The sequence below is a fragment of the Pristis pectinata genome, chromosome 4 (assembly GCF_009764475.1).
Source record: "Pristis pectinata isolate sPriPec2 chromosome 4, sPriPec2.1.pri, whole genome shotgun sequence".
Classification (NCBI taxonomy): Eukaryota; Metazoa; Chordata; class Chondrichthyes; order Rhinopristiformes; family Pristidae; genus Pristis; species Pristis pectinata.
The window spans coordinates 105,425,824-105,446,029 of NC_067408.1; the positions used below are offsets into that span (position 1 = coordinate 105,425,824).

The 20,206-nt window shown below is 39.3% G+C and overlaps 2 protein-coding genes across 2 annotated transcripts in view; one reads left to right on the plus strand and one right to left on the minus strand.

The window, feature by feature from the left end:
* ttc3 (tetratricopeptide repeat domain 3) overlaps window positions 1-5,779 on the plus strand; it is an 87,739-nt gene extending 81,960 nt beyond the window's left edge. The window contains exons 41-43 of the mRNA XM_052014742.1: window positions 2,316-2,510; window positions 3,898-3,990; window positions 4,481-5,779. Of these exons, the coding sequence (XP_051870702.1) occupies window positions 2,316-2,510; window positions 3,898-3,990; window positions 4,481-4,597 (405 nt within the window). The 3' untranslated portion in view covers window positions 4,598-5,779. The remainder of the gene's footprint in view (window positions 1-2,315; window positions 2,511-3,897; window positions 3,991-4,480) is intronic.
* Window positions 5,780-14,513: 8,734 nt separating this feature from the next.
* vps26c (VPS26 endosomal protein sorting factor C) overlaps window positions 14,514-20,206 on the minus strand; it is a 34,971-nt gene continuing 29,278 nt past the window's right edge. Inside the window, exons 6-8 of the mRNA XM_052014174.1 lie at window positions 19,095-19,245; window positions 16,547-16,699; window positions 14,514-14,786 (exon numbers count right to left, since the gene is read on the minus strand). Coding sequence (XP_051870134.1) covers window positions 14,719-14,786; window positions 16,547-16,699; window positions 19,095-19,245 — 372 coding nt within the window. The 3' untranslated portion in view covers window positions 14,514-14,718. The remainder of the gene's footprint in view (window positions 14,787-16,546; window positions 16,700-19,094; window positions 19,246-20,206) is intronic.

The following is a 20,206-nucleotide window of genomic DNA, read 5'->3' on the forward strand; positions in this document are numbered from 1 at the left end:
ATGCTGCATTGGGACTGGGAGGGAAGAGGAAAGGTTGCCAGTGTATAGCAATAATGGGGTGGGGGGGGGGGAGAGGAGGGGAGGAATATGGAGAAATGGTGCGTGATAGGTGGAACCAGCTGAGAAAGGGGGATGGGAAAACTGGATATACATATCAGTGTGTGCATGTGTAAGAAACTGGGGGTGTGAGTTGCTTGAAACGTGAACATTCAATGCTCATTATCATTGGGCTGAAAGCTGCCCAAGCAGAAAATGAAATGTTGTTCTTCCAATTTGTGTTTAGCTTCTCCATAGCAACGGAGAAGGCCAAGGACAGACAGGGTAGTGTAGGAGTGTGAAGGGGGATTTAAAATGGCATCACAATCAGGTTTATTATCACTGACATATGTCATGAAATTTGTTGTTTTGTGGCAGCAGTACAGTGCAAGGCATAAAAATTACAAGTTACCAAAATATAAATAACACAAAAAAGCAGTAGTGTTTCATGGACCATTCAGAAATTTGATGGCAGAGGGGAAGAAGCTGTTTCTGAATCATTGAGTGTGAGCCTTCCTCCTCCCTGATGGTAGTAACGAGAAAAAGGCATGTTCCAGATGGTGAGGGTCCTTAATGATGGATGCTGCCTTCTTGAGGCATAGTCTCTTGAAGATGTCTTTGATGGTGGGGAGGGTTGTGATGGAGCTGTCTGAGTCTACAACCCTCTGCAGCCTCTTTCAATCCTGCACATTGAGCTTCCATATCAGGCAAAATGCTCTCCACTGTACATCTGTAGAAATTTGCAAGAGCCTTTGGTGACATAGCAAATCTGGCATGAACCAGAAGCTCAAGATGGCTGTGGCAGACGGAGTGCAGATGCCCTGCAAAACAATTGCCTGTTCTACAGTTGGTTTCTCCATTGTAGAGGAGACCACATCACATGCATTGGGGGTGGGCAGAGTTAAGAGCAGATATGTGGGAAATCAAGGAAATGCATATGAGGGGGAAGCAATTTTTCAGGGAGGAGGATGACAACGACATTTCAGAAGCCCGAGAAGAACAGACTGACTGAAAGATTGAGAAAAAGGGATAGCATCCTTACAGGAGGTAGGGAGAGAGGAGGTATAGTTGAGGTAACTCTGGCAGTTGGTATGTTTATGGAAGATCTCAGTGGCAAAACACATCTTCCGTCAGTTTAATATACTGAAACTTCATAAAAACCTTAAGCAAGGATTTTTGAACCTCTCATCTGAAACTGTTAACTTAAGAAGCACAAAAATATTTAAACTGCTCAACTAAGTCTTTACTGGGGTGTAAAGATTTAGGGCTATCATTGCACAAAATTTTTATTTGGTGGCAACTCCCATCTTTGTTTATTAATCATGCTATTAGCTTGTATAGTAAAATAACCACATTCAAAAGCAGTAAGGTCTTGCACATAGATATCTTTTGAGGCAAAGGAGCAAACACTTTAGTTCTTCATTACACTTTTTTGTCCCAAAAATGTTTTGGGTTCACTGACCATGTCCCAGTGAATATATTTTAGAGGAAACAAAGGTGTTAACAAGACAGAATCGGGAAATGGATTAACAAAAGCTGTATCACATTTTGGGAGCAGAGCAAATTATGTGGGAAATTAACATGCACATGAAGAATAATTACCAGTTCATTTGCAAATGCATAACATTGCAAGAGTGTGCAATCGACTTCTCATGCTTGGAAAATTAATACTTTTTTTGTTGCTGTGGCAGTAAAGCTTAGATTAAAAGTCAAACACACAGCTCAGATATGCAGTCAAATATATCCAGGTTAATCTAAACCAAAGATCTTGAACAAATACAGTAGTCTTTTAAAATGTATTGTGGTTCAGGATAAATGTGCAGATCAGATTGTGGAGCTACCAGCAATAATTGACTGCCATCTGCTGCAGTGGCCACTTGTTTACTGGCTTGAAAAGCAGAATTTGGTGGTGTTTTTACAGCTTAAACTGGTCATAAATTGCTATATGCAAACACAATCATTGCCCCTCAGTGGCTGTTTGAGTTTTATTCCTGTTAATTTCAACATAGCAGCTGCAATTGGCTTGATGCCTCTTGGAAAAATATTGCAAGTTTTTAAAAAATTTTTAGAACGAGGAGCCAAGGTGGCTGAAGAAAAATATAACTGGACTGAAAGAAAACAATAATTCATTAACAGTAACAACATAAATTGCCAATGACTGAACAAAATATTTTATTGAAATCACACTTAGACAATGTTATTAATTGTCAGAATTGGTATTGTTATTTTGAAAGAGGAGCAAATGGCAGGATTAATGACATGCTTTTGTTAAACCTCAGTTTCAGGTCCAGTTTCCATCTGCCAGCCCTCAACAGGCAACATTCCTGACTGACCAAAGATCCACTTCTGCCACAAGTGAAGTCCCAAAAACTGACTCGGCCTCCAGGAAGATCAGAGCACCAGATGGCCTTTCCCAACCTTGGCAATCAGTCAATACTTGGACTGCTTCACAGTGGCAGGGAAGCAATACCACCGTAAGTCACTAGTGTGATAGCTTCATTACTTTAACAACATAATGATAGGGATTAAAAATTCCCCAGTGTAATATGCAAAGAACAAAATCATAATGTAACATTCTTATTCAAAACTTAAGACTATGACTAGAATTTAAAGCATTGTGAATGATACCGGCTACTAATAATATGCATATTGGCCAGCTGCTTGTCAAAAGCTACACTAAACTGCAAAACACCAGGTTACTAGTCAGTTTTCTGCTTTGCTCAAACAGCTTACCAAAACCTTCACTTCATTTTCATTGAGTTGCTATACTTGCACATTAACCTCCCCCTAAATGTTCACTAGTTATTAATGCCAAAACTACCCTTGCAGTTGTTGATGGTTGCCAATTAAAGGATTACATGCAGTACCTTCAGTTAGCAAATTGTGTATCTTGAATCTTATTTCTTCGAAAAAAAACTTTTTCAGTTCTCCCATTCTGCTTTGACATTGAATTAGCCTCCTTGCTGTCCTTCTGCTATTTAGTGCTTAAATTTCAGCAGCAAAACCCCTGTGCACTATTTGTTCACCAAGGTCCAAGGTGCATCTTGTACTCAGCATACAATCATCAGCCCACACTTGTAGCAACTTCAATCATTGTTGCAGGCTGCAGGGACAAGTTGAGAAGGCCAATACAATATGACATCTTAATGCAGTAAATCCTGACCTTCAAAAACGTAAGCCCATTTTGAATGTCCTTAACACAGAACTTTCCTTGAGCAGTCTCCTATTCGTCGTAGAATTCTGAAATCAATTATCATAATTGATTCCAGCATAAAGTGATTTTTGACAAATCCAGGTATCTTTTGAAGATGCATCTTGGATATGGTATGGCAAAGCTAATGGATGTAATATCTAAATTTAAAGTACCACACAAGGTCACTTCAAAGTAGGAGATTTGTGCGGTTAGCATTTAGTTATTAACCACTGAGGATTAGTAAAAAGGACACAACAGGATAAATTGGCAGGTTGTTGCTCATGAGGTGCCACAAGGATCATTTCTGAGCCCTCAGTTATAAATTGGTTTATTATTGTCATGTACTGAGGTACAGTGAAAAACTTTGTTTTGCATGCCATCCATACAGGTCATCTCGTTACAACAGTGCAGGCAGACAATAAAGTGGTAGATTGAGGTCAAGAGACCATTCAGTAGTCTACATAATTACATAAAAGACTTAGTGATACAAATCTAGATGGGCTTTTGAGGTTGATGTCAAGATAATGGGGATCACTGGGAAGGTGGATAAGATAAAAGGTTAGCCAGGATTATTTGTTTTTGAACATTCAAATTGATATTTAGGTGACTTTTTAATCTGAAAAGAAAATGGGAGAAACTTTCAAGATGTTTTCCTTTTTCCATTGTAGACATTTGATGACGAACCATGTATTATTTGTCATGATGATTTGACACCGGATAGTATGTGTGTGCTGCAATGCAGACATCACTTTCATGAAGCAGTAAGTTCATCTTGATCTTATTTTCAGCACTTAATACGTGGCCTATTTATGCTGATGGAAATGTGCTCATGTTGATAGATGGGAAATCAGGTTGTTCCTGTAATTTCTCCAGGTGATTAAGGTGACAATAAGTTACTTTGGTCTTAAGGGGAAATGCCTGCTTCAGCCAGCTGAAGTTCAGGTGGAAAGGAAGAAGGCACTTGTCTTGTAAATTGTGCAATATTTTCTTGATAGTTTCAATGGAGGCTGAAAGGATTGCTTATTTTCATAATTAAGATACCTGATTCACCTGGTTAAACCTTTTGTTTTGCTCGTGAACTATTTGCATCACTGCCTCTCACTGCATGTGGTTTGTTTCATCTATTCACACTTTTAATACACAAGTTATTTATGCCTTGAGTACTTGTCTACAACGCAACAAATATCTGTTCCTGCGTGAAAATAATAAAATGAATATTGTGTTCTTAAGTTTTTCTTTGTTATCTCATAGTGCATCAAGCAGTGGCTGAAAGCAAATAGCACCTGTCCGACGTGTCGAGTCCATGCTCTCCATCCTGAGGACTTCCCTCTGCTGCCTGGAATGTTAACTACACAAACTAATCGTTAATTTCAGACTAATGTCAATCTTTTTCTCCCCACAATCTAGAATAGAGTACAAAATTACTTCTATAATCAATTAATTGTCTTATGACATAATGAACTTCCACATATTAAAGTGACGATTATAAGCAACAATCAGTCTAGCTCTGCTACAGTGAAGATAATGAACAGAGGTTTAGCAAGATTTTAAGATAACTATAATTTCACAAGAAAATACCATAATCCTTTTGATTTTAAAATTAGTAGATTATGAATTTTATATAATCATGGAAGATACTAAACTGCAAATCTTTTGTACTGTTGCATCATGTGCCCTCTTGCTGGTTTCCTACTCAATGTTACACTTTTTCATATGTTTCAGACTACATTAAAAGACTAATGTGAAATACTGTGTGGAATCTTGAATCAAAAATGCTACTCCCCATAGAACAGATGTTCCTACTCCCCCACCTCGGCTACTGAAAACTAACCTGTTTTCTCTTTTCCAGTTCTAATGAAGGTCCTGGACAAGAAACATTAACTGTTCCTTTCCACGGATGCTGTCCGGGCTCAGTGTTTCCAGCATTGTGTCCTTATTTTGATTTTCCTGCTTTGTGTGAAGCTCACTTCAGAGCTGGGCTTTAGGGTGTCTGCATTTAACTACACACCTGGCTCTTGCCCATTACTGCTGTACTATTTCCCCAAGTGGCCTCGTTGTGGCAACTAAGGTAAATTCTAATTAATAGACTAATTTAAAAGATGAGGTAATTTATGAAAGTTTTTTTTTACTGAAACCAAATTTGCTGGATATGGCAGTGCAAGCGTTGGGGAGATTCCCAGCAATAACACCATCTCCACACCTTAGGAAACTTGACTAACTAGGATTTTAAGGGGGCAGCTGAGATATTGGATATAAAATTCCCTCTATTCTGGAAAAGTCCCAGCTGGTTTAAAAAAAACAGCAAACTTTTTTTCCAGAAGAGAGAGAAAGAGACACGTACACAAAAGGATGACATTATTGGGGAACTGAAAACAGTACTAAGAAAAGCATAACGTGATTAATCAACCAATATGGTTTTCTGAAAAGGAATTGGTCTTTAATTTGAGTTCCTTGAGGATGTAACTAGCAGGGTAAATAAAGGGGATACAGCAAATATAAACACTATGGATTTTCAAAAGGTTATTGAACAAGAAAAGGGCTTGTGGATAAGACAAATTGTTAGCATGGATAGATTAGTTAACAGAAAACATTGGGAATAAGTTGGGGTTCATCTGTATTGCAAATGATGTTAACAACTTTCATGAAAGATTCAAATGTAATGTATCCAGATTTCTTAACAAAACAAAGATAGATGGGAATGCAAAATATAGAGGACAATCTGCAAAAGGGACTAAAAGTTGAAGGAAATACAATTATTTTTGTTAAAATAGTAAATCAAATTATAAAAAAAGTTCAGTACTGGAGAAGCCAAGTCAGACAGCATCCGTGGAGAGAAACCCTGTTTCAGTTTCATGACCTTGCATCAGAACTGCAAATTTCAAAGTCACTCCTAAATAACTATTTAACAATGAAATACATCTTTCCATTACATTTTACACTTGCATTTCAATAGCTCTTAGATTATTTCTTTGTAAATGTCAATGTTGTGGAAAGGCATTATACAAATGAAGTTGAATCCATAAGTTCACCCAGTGTGATGCAATTTCCACATTCTACCAGCAGAGGTCAATTTTGCTCCAATATTGTATGTGCAGATGTTCTGCCCACTACTACCATACACTATCTCAAATGCTGACCCATTAATAAAACATTGAAAATTCAAGACAAATCGTCCACTCAAAAAAACTTTATACTCACAATAAAGTGGTGGCAAAAGAATTGGTGAACTTACAATGATGAATTAAACTGCATAATAGTAGCAATAAACATTCTGCTGGAGGAACTTAGCAGATGGAGCAGCATGGGTGGAGGGTAAAGGAATCATCAACGTTTCGGGTCACAACTCTACATCAGGACCCAAAGTGTAGACAACTCCCCCACCACCCCCCCCCCCCCCCCACCCCACAGATGCTGCTCGACCCGTTGAGTTCCTCCACAAATTGCTTGTTGCTCTAGATTCCAGTATCTACAGTCTCGTGTCTGCATAATTGAATTGCATTTACATACCATATACTGTACACAGGACACCAAGTACTTAATAGCCAAATCCAATGAATTAAAAACCCCAAATTTCTTCACAATATTGGAATGGTAGCAGAATTCAGTCTCAAGTGGTCTATGTGGAAACATACCTATACTGTGCAGACACACAGCAGTCAGGAACACCAATTTCAGAACTGTAAAACTAAAGTCTTACCAGATGAGTTATTCAATCCCAGTAAGTGACCCATGCAGTTATTTCCTTTTGTATATACACCACCAAACTACCAGCCAGGTATCCCAGCTGCATCAACACTTCACTCAGGTTTGACATTACAACATTATTTTATAAATCTATTGTGACAATCTAGAATTCAGAGATTCATTAATCTGTTTTCACATTTCTCTGCTTGTTATCTAAACCTGCTGTAGCTCAATTTCCACACCCACCCATATTATGAAAATATCCTGACCCTGGGCTCCGTTGCACTGGGACCAGAGGAAAATTCACATCCCACTATTTGCCAAGAAAATTAGGATTTTGGTTGAGTGAGGAACTTTATCTTGGTGAATTTCAAAACTCGCTTTGCAAAACAAGATCAAAGTGCACATTTTTCTTTTAAACCAGTGTTTCAAATAAGTAAAACATGAAAAGCTTTAGATAGAAGGAAAATGTTAACTGATATTTCCATTTCTGATTAAAGAGAAACTATATTCACAAGTTTTCCTTGGTCTTATAAAATTTCCCTTTTACAAATGTACCTGTTTAAAAAGAGTGAGGAAGAAAGGCACAAAGTTTAGCGTACTGAACCTGTGCTGTAGAACTGAATTAATACCTCTGGGCATATCCCACAGCCCTGCTAAGCAGCATAATGTGCTCCCAGCTGCCACATTATATTTGGTCTCACTCTATTAGAGATATTGCCTTTGTTCTACTCAGCCCTCCCAACCTTCTGTATAGCTAACTTCAACTTCCTCTTTCCCAGTTCTGATGAAGTGTCTCAGACCTGAAATGTTGACCGTTTCCAGCCTTTTCTGTTTAAATAACTGAATCAACATGATGGATAAGATTACACAACCAAAGGTGCATTATATTCCATAGATCCAGATAGCCTTTTAAAATATAAAACAAGGACAGATAATACAATAGGAATGTTATTCAAACCTTGACACGTAGGAATGAGAGGCACTCATCCAAGAAGGGGTGGCACAGACATGGGCCAAATTGTTTCCTGCACTAGGTTAAAATCCAAAATTCTTAATTTCATCATCACTGCTTTCATGCCTCACTACTGTGTACCTGCATTCAATGTGGCTCATTCTCATGAAATGCACAAAGTAATCTTTAATTTCAAGTCTGTAGGAACAGTTCCTTCACTCATTAGCATTTCAGGCATATAGCAATAACCACACTTCTTCGGAGAATCATTCAGAGTTAATCAAGCAGCAGAGGATTCTGATTATCCCTGTGCTGGCTTCCTTAAACATCACACATAGGGGCAGCCAACACTGGTGTGATACAGAGAATACAAACAATCTGTTAGTGATCAAATGTGAAGAGCCCTGGCATGAGAAGACCTTTTGAATCAGATATTTACTGGAGTTCTCTGGCTTTCAGTTAGCTGTAAATTTACTAAAATTATTGTACAACCAGTTGGTTCATTAACTCTGCTCCACTATTTTGAATCACACCAGCTCTCCTTAATTCTAATTTCCTTTATCTACCGAATATCTAATTTCCCATGCATCCAACTGCCACGTAAATGTTCCTATTAATTCTCCATTCACAGAAGTCTGAAGGAATGTATCCACTTTTTTTCCCACAACCTAATTTTTAAAGAATGTATTCTGGAATTAATTTTAACCAGGTGTGTCCAATTAAATCCTTGCTTTACTTTGCCTGGCTACAGGGGATCTGTCAATTTCCTTCACCATATTAAACAGTAATTATAAAATAATTTGTATCTGGCAATGTATCAAGGAGATTTTGACAAATTAGAAATGTTTCTTTTGAAACTGCTCATAGAATTAATGTTAGAAAATTCAAATTTGACTAACTTTAAGTATCTGTAGTGATGAACATTGAAAAACTGAAAACAGATTAAACCCGTGATAGATATATGGTCAATCACATTACCTGATATTAGAGATGAAAATATTATCAGAAGCAACAAATGCAATTGCTAATCCAAACCCAATGATCATTTTGTTGAAATGCTGACAAATTAAATACCTGTTTCAGTGGTCAGCAAATGATTAAACCGCTCAATCCACATTTCCACTTCACACTTGCAGTTTCACCTTCATTTTCCATCCAAGAATGGCTTTGACATTCAAATTTAACTAGCTTTTGGACACTAGAAAGTCAAAGCCTTGCACAATTGTTCAAGTAGAAATGAGCTCACATTTCCCCGGTTGAGCACGTCATAAATGCAAGAGATATTGCTCCAGCCACCTTCAATGTGTACATGTATTTTTACAAGATCCAACTAATCTCTTCGAAGAACAGAAGTTAGGTCCTCAAGCCTGTACCAACAACATCAGTGACCCAACAAGTCTCCCCCATCCATAAATAACTCTGGTTACCAAAGGTCAGTCTCAATCCATAGCTGTTTACACGAGTTATTTCTAAACTTCTACTATCTCGGTTTCACTCGCAAGGCATTCCATGAATACAATGCTCTACGTCAGCATGATCTCGATGGGCCAAATGGCCATCTGCTCTTTAACAGTTCCATGATTCTAAATTAATGTAATTGTAATTTAACCTTCAGAATCCATTCTGGCAAATCAATACCACAATCCAATAAGGCCAACATATTCTTATCAGGATGCATTACCCAGAACTGTTCACAACCACCTATCACAGGTAAAAAGGCTTACCTGTAACTTGCATCAAACAGGCACATCTTCCTGGCTTGCCAAAATTATATTGTGGCTAATCTCCAATGAAGGACCCTTCATCTAGAACGCAGGTAACTCATTTTTCACTTCCATGGATTGGAGCTTTATCATGTTTCAAAACAAGACATTTTCAACAAGCATCTTAGTCACTTGACGTGGATTACTCTGATCAAATTTGACTAAACCATAGTAATGACATAGACTTGAGTTATAGTGGATTATTTAGTCTCAAAATTCACTGATTGCATTTCAAATGCGATAAACCCTATTTACAAAGCTACCTTCAAGTACATTCGCTCGCCAAAGTGGTGAGGAGTTTTCTCCGAAATGGTGATTGACCTGAAGTATTAACTCTACTTCTCTTCCCAGGCATTCCTGACTAATTGAGTACTCCCAGTATTTACTATTTTTTTATTTATCTCAAGTGGCTTTTATGGTCATTATCCAGATAAACTTTTAACATTGGTGACAAGTTACAGGTAATCTGATTAATTACCTTTATTCAACAACTAATTTCTGATTTAAGAACCTGAATTCCATATCTATCTAATAACCATCATGTAGAAATCTGTTTGTTTTCACATTGACATTTGTGGGAGCTTGTGTGCAAGGATGCCTGGTTTCCCTTTAATAGTAACCATACCTCTAAAAGACCTGCATTAATTGTAAAGCAACTGGGTATATCCAAGGGTTGTGAAAAGTTTATATATAAATGCAAAACTGTCTTCCTCATCAGATTAACAATTGAGTGAGTTGAGTTTCAGCAATGGAGAAAGAATTGTGGGGAGTGGGGAAAGAAACAATTGTTAAGATGCAGCCACTGTCAAGGTCCTTTTGTAAACACCCCAAAGTGCAAGGTTAAAGATTGTCCATCATAACACTTATCTGCTGCGTGTGGCACTCCCACAGTGAAAAGAATTTCACAGCCTTTTGTCAGATCTTTGCAACAGATGAGAATTTTCCTTCATACTTGTAGTGTTAATGTCCAGTCCAGAAATGTCTATGCAGTAACTTGTTGAGGAATAAGGCTGGCTCACCGCCACAATCCAGTACACGTACAACAAGTTCTTCAGGAGACCACATTCAACTTGCAGTGATGAATATTCAATCATTTCTAACTTTGCTAAAAATATATTCCATCAAATAAGCAAAAGTACAAGAAAATATCTGAAATATCAATTACCAGTCACCCAATACACACGTGTACATCTGTACATGAAAGAAAAACTTACAACAATGGAATAAGTCAAAGCAAAGGTTACAACATGGGAGGAGATTCATTCGACTCATTAAGTTCAAGGTCGTGGATTGCTCTCGCATGGAACTTTGTCTCACACCTTCACCTTCCCACAACAGCCTTGTTTTCTTTCTTTCAATTACTTCATTTTGAATGCTCTGACTGAATCTGCCTCCAATACTACCTCAGCAGTGAATTCCAGATGCTCAACACTTGCTGCATAAAAAGGTTATGTGTCATTGTTGATTTTTTGACAATTAACTTCACTCTACTCTTGACCCTTCCACCAATGAGAACAGTTCTTCATGACTTTAAATTCTACTACCCAATCCACTCTCAACCCCTTCTGCTCCAAGAAGAGCTCTAGCTTCTTCAGCCTATCCAATTAAAGTCCTAGTCCCTGGAATCATTCCGATAGCTCTCTTTTGCACCATGTCTGAGATTTCATATCTTTCCTAAACCAGTTACAATATTGCAGCTGCCACTGAGCCAGTGCTTTATAAAGGTTTGTCGTAGCTGCCCTGCTCTTGTGCTCAATGCCTCAAAGTCCAGGATCCCACATGCTTTATTACATTACTCAACATGCCCCATCACTTTCAACAATTTATGTGTATGTACACCCTGGATCATTCTCTCTTCCTGTCTCCTTTTAGAATTGTGTTCTTTAGTTCATTCAGCCTCTCCTCACTCTCCCTACCAAAATATCAGTATAGTCCCTCGTAAAAACACTCAATCAACAAGTTTCATTACATTTACAAAGTGGTAATCAACACTGTGGCAGACTAATACTTATATTTGTAGTGTAGGTAACAGGCTACAATTTCAGTAACAAGGTGACTAGTAGTCAGCTCCATATTCTGCAGCAATGTATCTCCACTGGACTGGAATAGATTGAATATGTGGGCATAGAGATGGGTGACATGGCTCCACAGTCCATGCTGTTTGTGCTCCATACCCACTGTATTTGCTTCATCTCACTCTGATGGTTCTACTCCTTTCTCCAAGATGTATTGATACACCTTCCTCTTAAGTATATCCATATGTTATAAATTCACAGGATGAAAGAAACTCCTTCCGCATTTCTCACTGGATTTAATGAAGACAATTTTATATTCAGCCCCCTTGGAAACACTTCTTTACATCTACTCTATTAAACACCTTCATAATTTTTTTTAAGACATCATTCAGGACACTTTGCTAAAGTTTGTTCAGTTTCTTGGGATATAGATATTTTGTCAATTATATCATCCTGTTGCATTTATTTTTCATTTTGGAGGCACTTATATTTCTTTTTGTAACCTTTTTCTTACTGTACAACACTATCACTGGTATCCCCCAAGGCAGCATCCAAAGATGTGCCACCTATTTCCACATGCATGCTAACTACACACAGCTGTACGTCACCAGCTCACTTGATGCTTCCACAGTCTCTGAATTATCTGATTTGTCCAACATCCAAGAGAGGAGAAAACAAAAAACTCCTACATATAACCATAAACCACTATCTTCAGTCCAATGTCAAAATTCCAATCCCTGGGCACAGGCCGTCCTCCATAGTTTCTGAATGAGATTGTTCAAAATCACATTATATTAGACCTCAAGTCCACTTCGTATCTGATATCCGCACCATCACTACAATGGAATACTGTGGCACCTTTGCCCAACGTCAACACTGCCTCAGATCATCACTGATCAGAAGTGCTCAATCCACAATTTCCAGTCTTGATTATTCTACACACTCCTGGCTAGCCTCGCCATTTTCACTTCCTATACATGCAAGGTCTCAACCCTCCCTAGCTCTGCAAAATGCTTTCCTACATCCCTCTAATTGTATCTGATTTCTCATCTCAGAGACCCTGGTTCAATTCTGATCTTGGGTGTTAAGTGTGTGGAGTTTGCACGTTCTCCCTGCGACTGCATGGGGTTCCTCCCACATCCCAACGACGTGCAGTTGGTACGTTAATTGGCCACTGTAAGTTGAACCTAGTGCGTAGGTGAGTTGTAGAACTTGGGGAGAGCTGTTAAGAATGCAGGGAGAATAAAAGGAAAGAATTAGTGTAAGTGGGTAGTTGATGGTGGTATGGACATGGTGGACCAAAGGGCCCGTTTCTGTGCTGAATCTGTCTATGACCATGTCTATGGCTCTATTGCTGAATTTAACCTCACTACCATTTGCAGCCACACTTTCTGCTTGTCTAATACTCCAGATCTCTTCCCAAACCTCTCCATCTCTTCCAACTGGCCCCTTAAAACCCATCACTTAAACCAAGCTTTTGGGAAATAACTTATTTCTGTCCCAATTTTTAGTTTGGTTACACCCATGAGGTGCTTTCAGATGGATAATCCTGTTATATAAATGGATGTGGCGGTGTTTTAATAATATGTAGGTCAGAACTCTGTAGAGTGCTAAGTGATGTCCTACACAAGTGTACCATAACTTCTGAATTCCATAATTATGGAAATGAATCCTGGTGCTAGTTTTGCGCTCTTAATAGTGCGAGCCCATATTCCCGATTGCATTAACACCTCTTCCCCATTTGGCTCTTCAATAAATTTGCAATGTCTTTATCCTTCCTGTCAAACATCTCCAAGTTTATTCTGCCTTGAAAGTCTTTTCCATTCATTAATCCATTTCTGTCAGTTTGGTAAGTTCTTCATGTGTTTTATCACAATCCTGCAAAATTAATTATTTGGTGGCAGACACATCCCAAAGTCCAAACAAGTTTGCTCTCCAGACCACCTCTGGGCCACATCATTGACTAACACCCACCAGCTGAAGTGTAATCCATTTAAACCAAACTCATTTCCTGTTTACATTGCTTACTGAATCATTCTGTCACTTTTTTCCCCAATTCCGCATGCCTTGACCTTAGTTAAATGTCTACTTAGGGAATCCCTTATCAAAAAGCCTTTTTTGAAAACTAGGAATTCATTAAGAACGCATTTATGTCCAAGAAATTTTCTGGCTTCAACTCCTGTCCTATCCAAGTGTCTAAATGTAAAACCATAGACCTGCTGCAGTACAGGAGGGCCAACAGTCGACCCAATAAGTCTGTGCCAGCGTTCTGTAGAGCTATCTGGCCTGTCTCCATTACTCAGTCTATCCCATCCCAATTCTTCAATATAGCTCCATGAACCTTTCTAACTTTAAAATATTATTCATCTCCCTGCGTAAAACCACAACTGAATCTACGGTCTCCATAACATTAAACAATGCATTGCAGATCAAATCAACAACACTGCATAAAAAATGTTTCGGCACATCACTTTAACCTGTTACTAAAAATAACGAATATGTTCCCTGGTCTTGAACCATCCACTAATGGGAACAGATTCTCTATTTACTTTCTCTAAACCAATCAAAAATTTGTACAACTCCATCAAAATCGCCTCTCAACCTTCTCTGCTCCAAGGATTCTTCAGTTGATACTCACAATAGAAACTGTTGACCTCGTGATTTTTTTGGAATCCTCTCTAGGGTCTTTGCATCCTTCCTAAATGCAATGAGCAAAATTGAATGCAAAAACCCCAGCTGTGCCCTAACCATATTTTATACATTCTTCCTTTTGCAAGCCCAGGATCCTATATGCTTTACAAACCACTTTCTCCACCCACTGTGTTTTAATTTGCAGATTTCCCCAAAGTATTAAAACTATCAAGGGGAAAAGACAACTGTGCAAAATATTTATTTTTTTTTAAATAAGAAAAATTATCCAGTTCTCAAATACACAAGCCAGGTTTTATAGGAAATGAGCTTCTCAGAATGGAATGCAAATAGGTTTTCCAACAAGTGAAAGTCTTTAGTCAACTCTGATGCTGCACATCAAATCAGTAGCTCTGTCCATGCAGAACTCAAAAACGGTAGATTTTAAAGCGGGAAATTTTCGGTGATCAGGTGATCGTCCTGGAGAACCACCACAATATTCACCTCAAATTCTGAAAAGGAGAAAGATGCCAATTAGAATCCTTTACTTTTGACTGCCCAGGCCTAAATATTACATACACAGATAAAGCATCCTGGATACTGACTCTTGTTTTAATATTGAACAAAAAGTTCAACAGGTTTGCAAACTAAAGCCAACATTTAGAAAATGAGAAAAATTCCTGATGGATCTGCTCGAAAGAAAGAGCAGACACCTTGGTGCTTGTTTTTTCAAAACAAAAAGGACTGACAATTTTGGGGTGGATTCCAACTTTACACTGATATTTCAACAACGTCTTTAAAGAAAGTTTTCAATGTTAGTCTTAACCCACTTCAAAAATAACTCATTAACCCCAGCAGTATCACCCATGGGCAGAGTAGAAGAATAAGCCATAAGACAACAAGGACAACCTCTTACCCACCACCCAGCAATAAACCTTGGGCAAACCTGTGAAGTCATTCACTATTTTCCCCATAAGGACAGGTCAACCACCTGGGGGTCAGGGTGATCATCATTCCTGTATTGAAGCCAATAGTGCAGAAATCAGTTCCTTGACCAACTGAATGAAAAGCAGGACCATGTACTGTGGGACGACGAGGAATTACAATTCAAACAATCTGCTGCTTTCCATCTTGGTACATTAAATAACCTCAAACCACTGTGGATTGACCTTAGGCACAGGAGTCATACACAGCCAAGTCAACCTTGCAAAGTCTCCCAAAACTATCTGGGAAAAGGTATCTAAGGCAGGAGAGCCATCCCACAGATGGTCCAGTAACAGCCTGATATCATCACACACACACAGAATCAGACCTTACAGACCATAAGCTACAGAAGCAGAATTGGGCCATTTGGCCCGTCAAGTCTGCTTCACCACTCAATCATGGTTGATTTTCTCCTGCTCCAATCCCATTCTCCTGCCTTCTCCCCATAATCCTTAACCCCTTCACCAATAAAAATTCTCTGCCTTAAATATACCCTACAACTTGGCCTCCACAGCCCTCCGTGGAGACAGTTGGCTGGCTCTGCTATCACAATCCCTGGGTACGTACAGTCCCACCAACAGGTCAGACCGATCACAAGTGGCAGATAAGAAACCTCGGGAGACCTCAACATCAGCTATAGACCCCATAAATTCTCACATCATCAGGTCAAACAAGGCAAGGAAACTTTCTCATGGTTACCACCTACTGTCCTCGGCAGATGAGCAAGTGCTCCATGTTGAGTGACATTTGGAAGAAGCGCTGAACGTAACAAGGGTACAGAAGGTACCTGGGTGGGGTCCAGCAACCAAGAGTGGCTGGGTTGTACCACCACTGACTGAGGTGGCCGGGTCCTGGCTCATTGGTGTAACACCTCCTTCTTAAACACATGGCCCACACAACAGCCAATGCACACACATGTTCACATCATCAACACGTGCAACCAAACAACCAGATAATTGGTGTTGTTCACAGATACTGAAGGAGGAATAAATGTTGACATTCAAAACAGTGCTCGGAGATCTTCTACACCCACCTGTGAGCAGGTGCAGCCTGAAGGACTAAACCTACAACAAAGCTTTAGCAGTCATGGTCAAGGACTTGAGAGATTGTCCGGGCCACCCATGGTTGCTCACTGTTAACCCTGCCAGATAAAAGCTTGCTTTAGTTGCAGAGGGTGGTTGAATAGCCTAGATCCTGATTCACAGTTCTCTCAAACCAGTCATCAAGCAGTTCAGGTGATGCCACAGAGAAGAAGCAAATGCACACATGACTGGGAGCTCACACTTACCGACTTTGAAATTTGTTGTTTCCAGCGTGGGACAAGTAAAGAGTCGGGGAAACACCATGTAGATAGGTATGGCCAAATCTTGACAAACGTTGCCATCAGCTATCTGGATGTTCTGAATTTCTGTGGCATCTCTGGCGTAACCTTCTGCACAACCTAATAAGATTATTGGAGAAGTTAGTTGGGAAGCCTTGCATTTACATAGCTTCTTTCATGACCTCTCAATGAAGCATTTTCTGAAGTGCTCACTGTTACCTTGTGAGAAACATGTGAACCAATGTACACCCAAAGTTCCACAGACAGCAACATGATAATGCCCACAGAAATAAGAAATGGAATCAGAAAAGAGGCCATTTGTCCCATTGTGAGTGTGCCAGTTGAGACAGAGCTACCCACCTTAAAAACACCTTCCGGCATTTGGTCCATAGCTTTCCAGATCACTTCCCCTCAAGTACATATTCAAGCACTGTTTAAATGTGATAAAAGTTTCTGCCTCCACCACCTAATTGGGCAGCAAGTGGCCTCATCCTCTGGGTGAAGACACTTGGCCTTATTTCCCTTCTTACCATTCTATGAATTAATTTACAGCAATCCTTTTTTAAAAAAAACTCTTCTGCTTTGGGAAATAGACCATTCTTTACTCAATTTAGGCTCCTCAAAATTTTGTACACCTTAATTAATATTCCCCTCAAGCAAATCTGTAAAGCAGAGTACCCCAATTTACTAAATCTTTTTTCATAGCTGCGATTTTCCAGTGCTGGCAGCATCCTTTTAGCTCTCTGCACCTTCGCCAGTGCTATCACAACTTCCCAATAACGTGATGACCAGGACTGTTTGCAGTACTCCAGCTGTGATCTAACTGGTGTCATGAAAAGTTCCAGCATTACCTCCCTGCTCTTAAATTCTATGTCTCAGCTCAGGAAAGCATCAGTATCCCTTCTAACCTGTCCTTTCACTTTAAGGGATCCGTGAATGCACAACACAATGTCTCTTTGTTCCTTTACTTTCAATATCTTCCCAGCTTTTTTGTATATTCTCTTGCCTTGTTGCATCTTTCCAAAAACACCTCATTTCTCAGGATTAAGTTCCATTTGACACTTTCTGCCAAACTGATCAGATTATCTTTAACTTCTTGCAGTCCAAAGCTTCTTCCCTCACTATCAACCATACAGTCAATTTTTGTATCACTTGTTCATGAGTCATACAATTAATACTGCATTAGTAATATATTGCAAAAATGAGGAGACCAAGTACTGTGGAATCTCACTAATAACAGCTTTCCCGTCACAAAAACACCTGTCAACCATTACTCTGTTTCCTGCCACTGATTTTGGATCTATTTTGCCAGTCAACTCCATTGGGCTTTACTTTTTTTTTTGACCAGCTTCTGTGTTGAGACCTTAATCAAAGTCTTGTTTAAATCCATGCAGATTACATCAACCCTCTTTGTTGTCGCCTCAAAAAATTCCATTAGTCAGGTTCAGTTGTCCCATTCTTCAATGTCCTTCATCAGCCCATGCTGCTCTAAATGGTCCTCAGCATAGATTCCAATAACTTACCTACTACCTGAGGTTAAACTGGCCTGTAAATATCCAGTATATCATTTCCTCATGTTTTTAAATAAATTAAAAACAACAGTACAACATTAGCGGTCCTCATGTCTTTTGGCAGCAGCCCTATAGTCATGGACAACTTAAAAATTGGAGTCAGAGCCTCCACAATTTTTTCTTTGCTTTCTGTTAATACTCATATACACCAGGTCTGGCAATTATCCATCTTCAAAGATGCCCAAAGCTTTAATATTTTCTTTTTTTTTAAATCCCCCCCCCCCCCAATGTTCATCCCACCCAGTATTTTACAACCATGGTGACAATGTCTACCGCTTCTGCCAAGACAGCCGCAGACCATCAAGAACCATATCCACAAGCTCTGCCCCCTCACAAAGCCTACGTTTTTTGGTTCCTCAAACAGAAGATAACCGAGTTTCTTTTGCTCATGTCTATCAAAGAATAAATATTGACCAGGACAATGGGGAGTATTGCCCAACGTACAACAGGCTTTACCCTCAGGGCACAGATGGGGCATCAGTTTAATGTGTCATCACAAAGATGCCACCTCTCGCAGTGTGCAGTATTCTCTCAATACTAGACTGGAGTCTCACTTTGGGTTCAGATATCTGGAATGGAACTCCGACACCAACACCCTAAAGTCAGACTTTGATACACTTAAGGAACCGAACATTAAAGGAATCAGTGAGGCAGGGGGGATGTGGATAAGACACAGGATCAGCTAGAATATTGAATGATGGGGCAGAGCAAAGGGCCACATGACCTACTCCTGCTTCTCTTTGTTCTAGTCTGGCGGAGCAAGAAAATGATGACTGAGAGGAAGACCTTAAATTTACACCTGCTTAATCATAAACTATGAATACCCGTGAAGTATGAATAAAACGTCTTATAAATCAAGAACAATAAAGCTAAAGCACAATATTCTACTCCTCAGCATGTCTTGTGCTGAACGTATTCGGTTGCTCCTGGTACGTAGCACTCACCACAAGTTTCCACCCGAACCAGCTGAAGCTCAATGCTTTTGACAGGCACATCCAGATTCTCCACCACTAACTCGCCAGTCAGTGGCTGGGTGATGATGCAGTTTGTGGAGTCGAGGCGGCCGCGGATTTTGAATCCAGGCAGCGGCGTCCTCTGGAAGGGAGGTTGAAAAAAGTTTGACAAGAATGAAAAATAAAGCCAGCAGAAGGAACAGCTATCAAATCCAAAGATTCACATTGTAGTTGGTGCTCAACTGATATCACACAGAACAGCCCTGGAGGATCAATAATTGACTAAGTGTCTGAGCAAACAAAATACTAGATTAAAGAACATTAAAAGGCTCAGTTGGCTCTATTATTCAGTGCAATCGTGGTTGATCAACTCAACCTTCCTACATTATCTCCTTGTATCCCTCAGTGTTCAAAATATCTATTGTTGGCTTGGATATACTCAACTTGCTGAGTGTTATATTCCTTCAAAAGTAGAAACTCCTCTCGATATCAAATGACTAATCCCTTATTCTAAACAGCTTATACCCAAGTACAGATCCATGAAGTCAGTGTTACTCCATACCATCTCAAAAATAAATCTTTTAAGAGAATTTTCTCCTAACTTCATCTCATTCTCTTTCCATCATCCAATCCTTAATCAATGCTAATATTATCCACCAATTCCAAGAGTCCAAAACATTGTTCCTTGTCAAAATCTTTTTAAACAATATTTCTTTATACTATTGGTTCTCTGTAATACCCTAATAACAGATATACAGATTTCCACCAGTACTCATCAGGCTAACTCATCTTCCATTCACTCTTCTTTCCATTTTTCTCTGAAATAATGTGGTTATAATTGCTTTCTTCCAATGTCTATGACTCCCAATTCCTTCAGCATCCAGTAATCTATTGTTCCCTCCTTTCAACAAACGCAATGACTGAGCCTCCTCTGGTCACTGGGTTTGAAGCTTTCAAAGATTCACCACCCTCAGAGCAAATTTATCCTCATCTCAGCCATAAATGGCCCACCCCTTATTCTGAGATGGTGAAACCCTAGTCCCAGACACTTCACCGAAGAGAAAAATCCTCCCTGCCTCCAGCCCGCCAAGTCTTGTAATCAT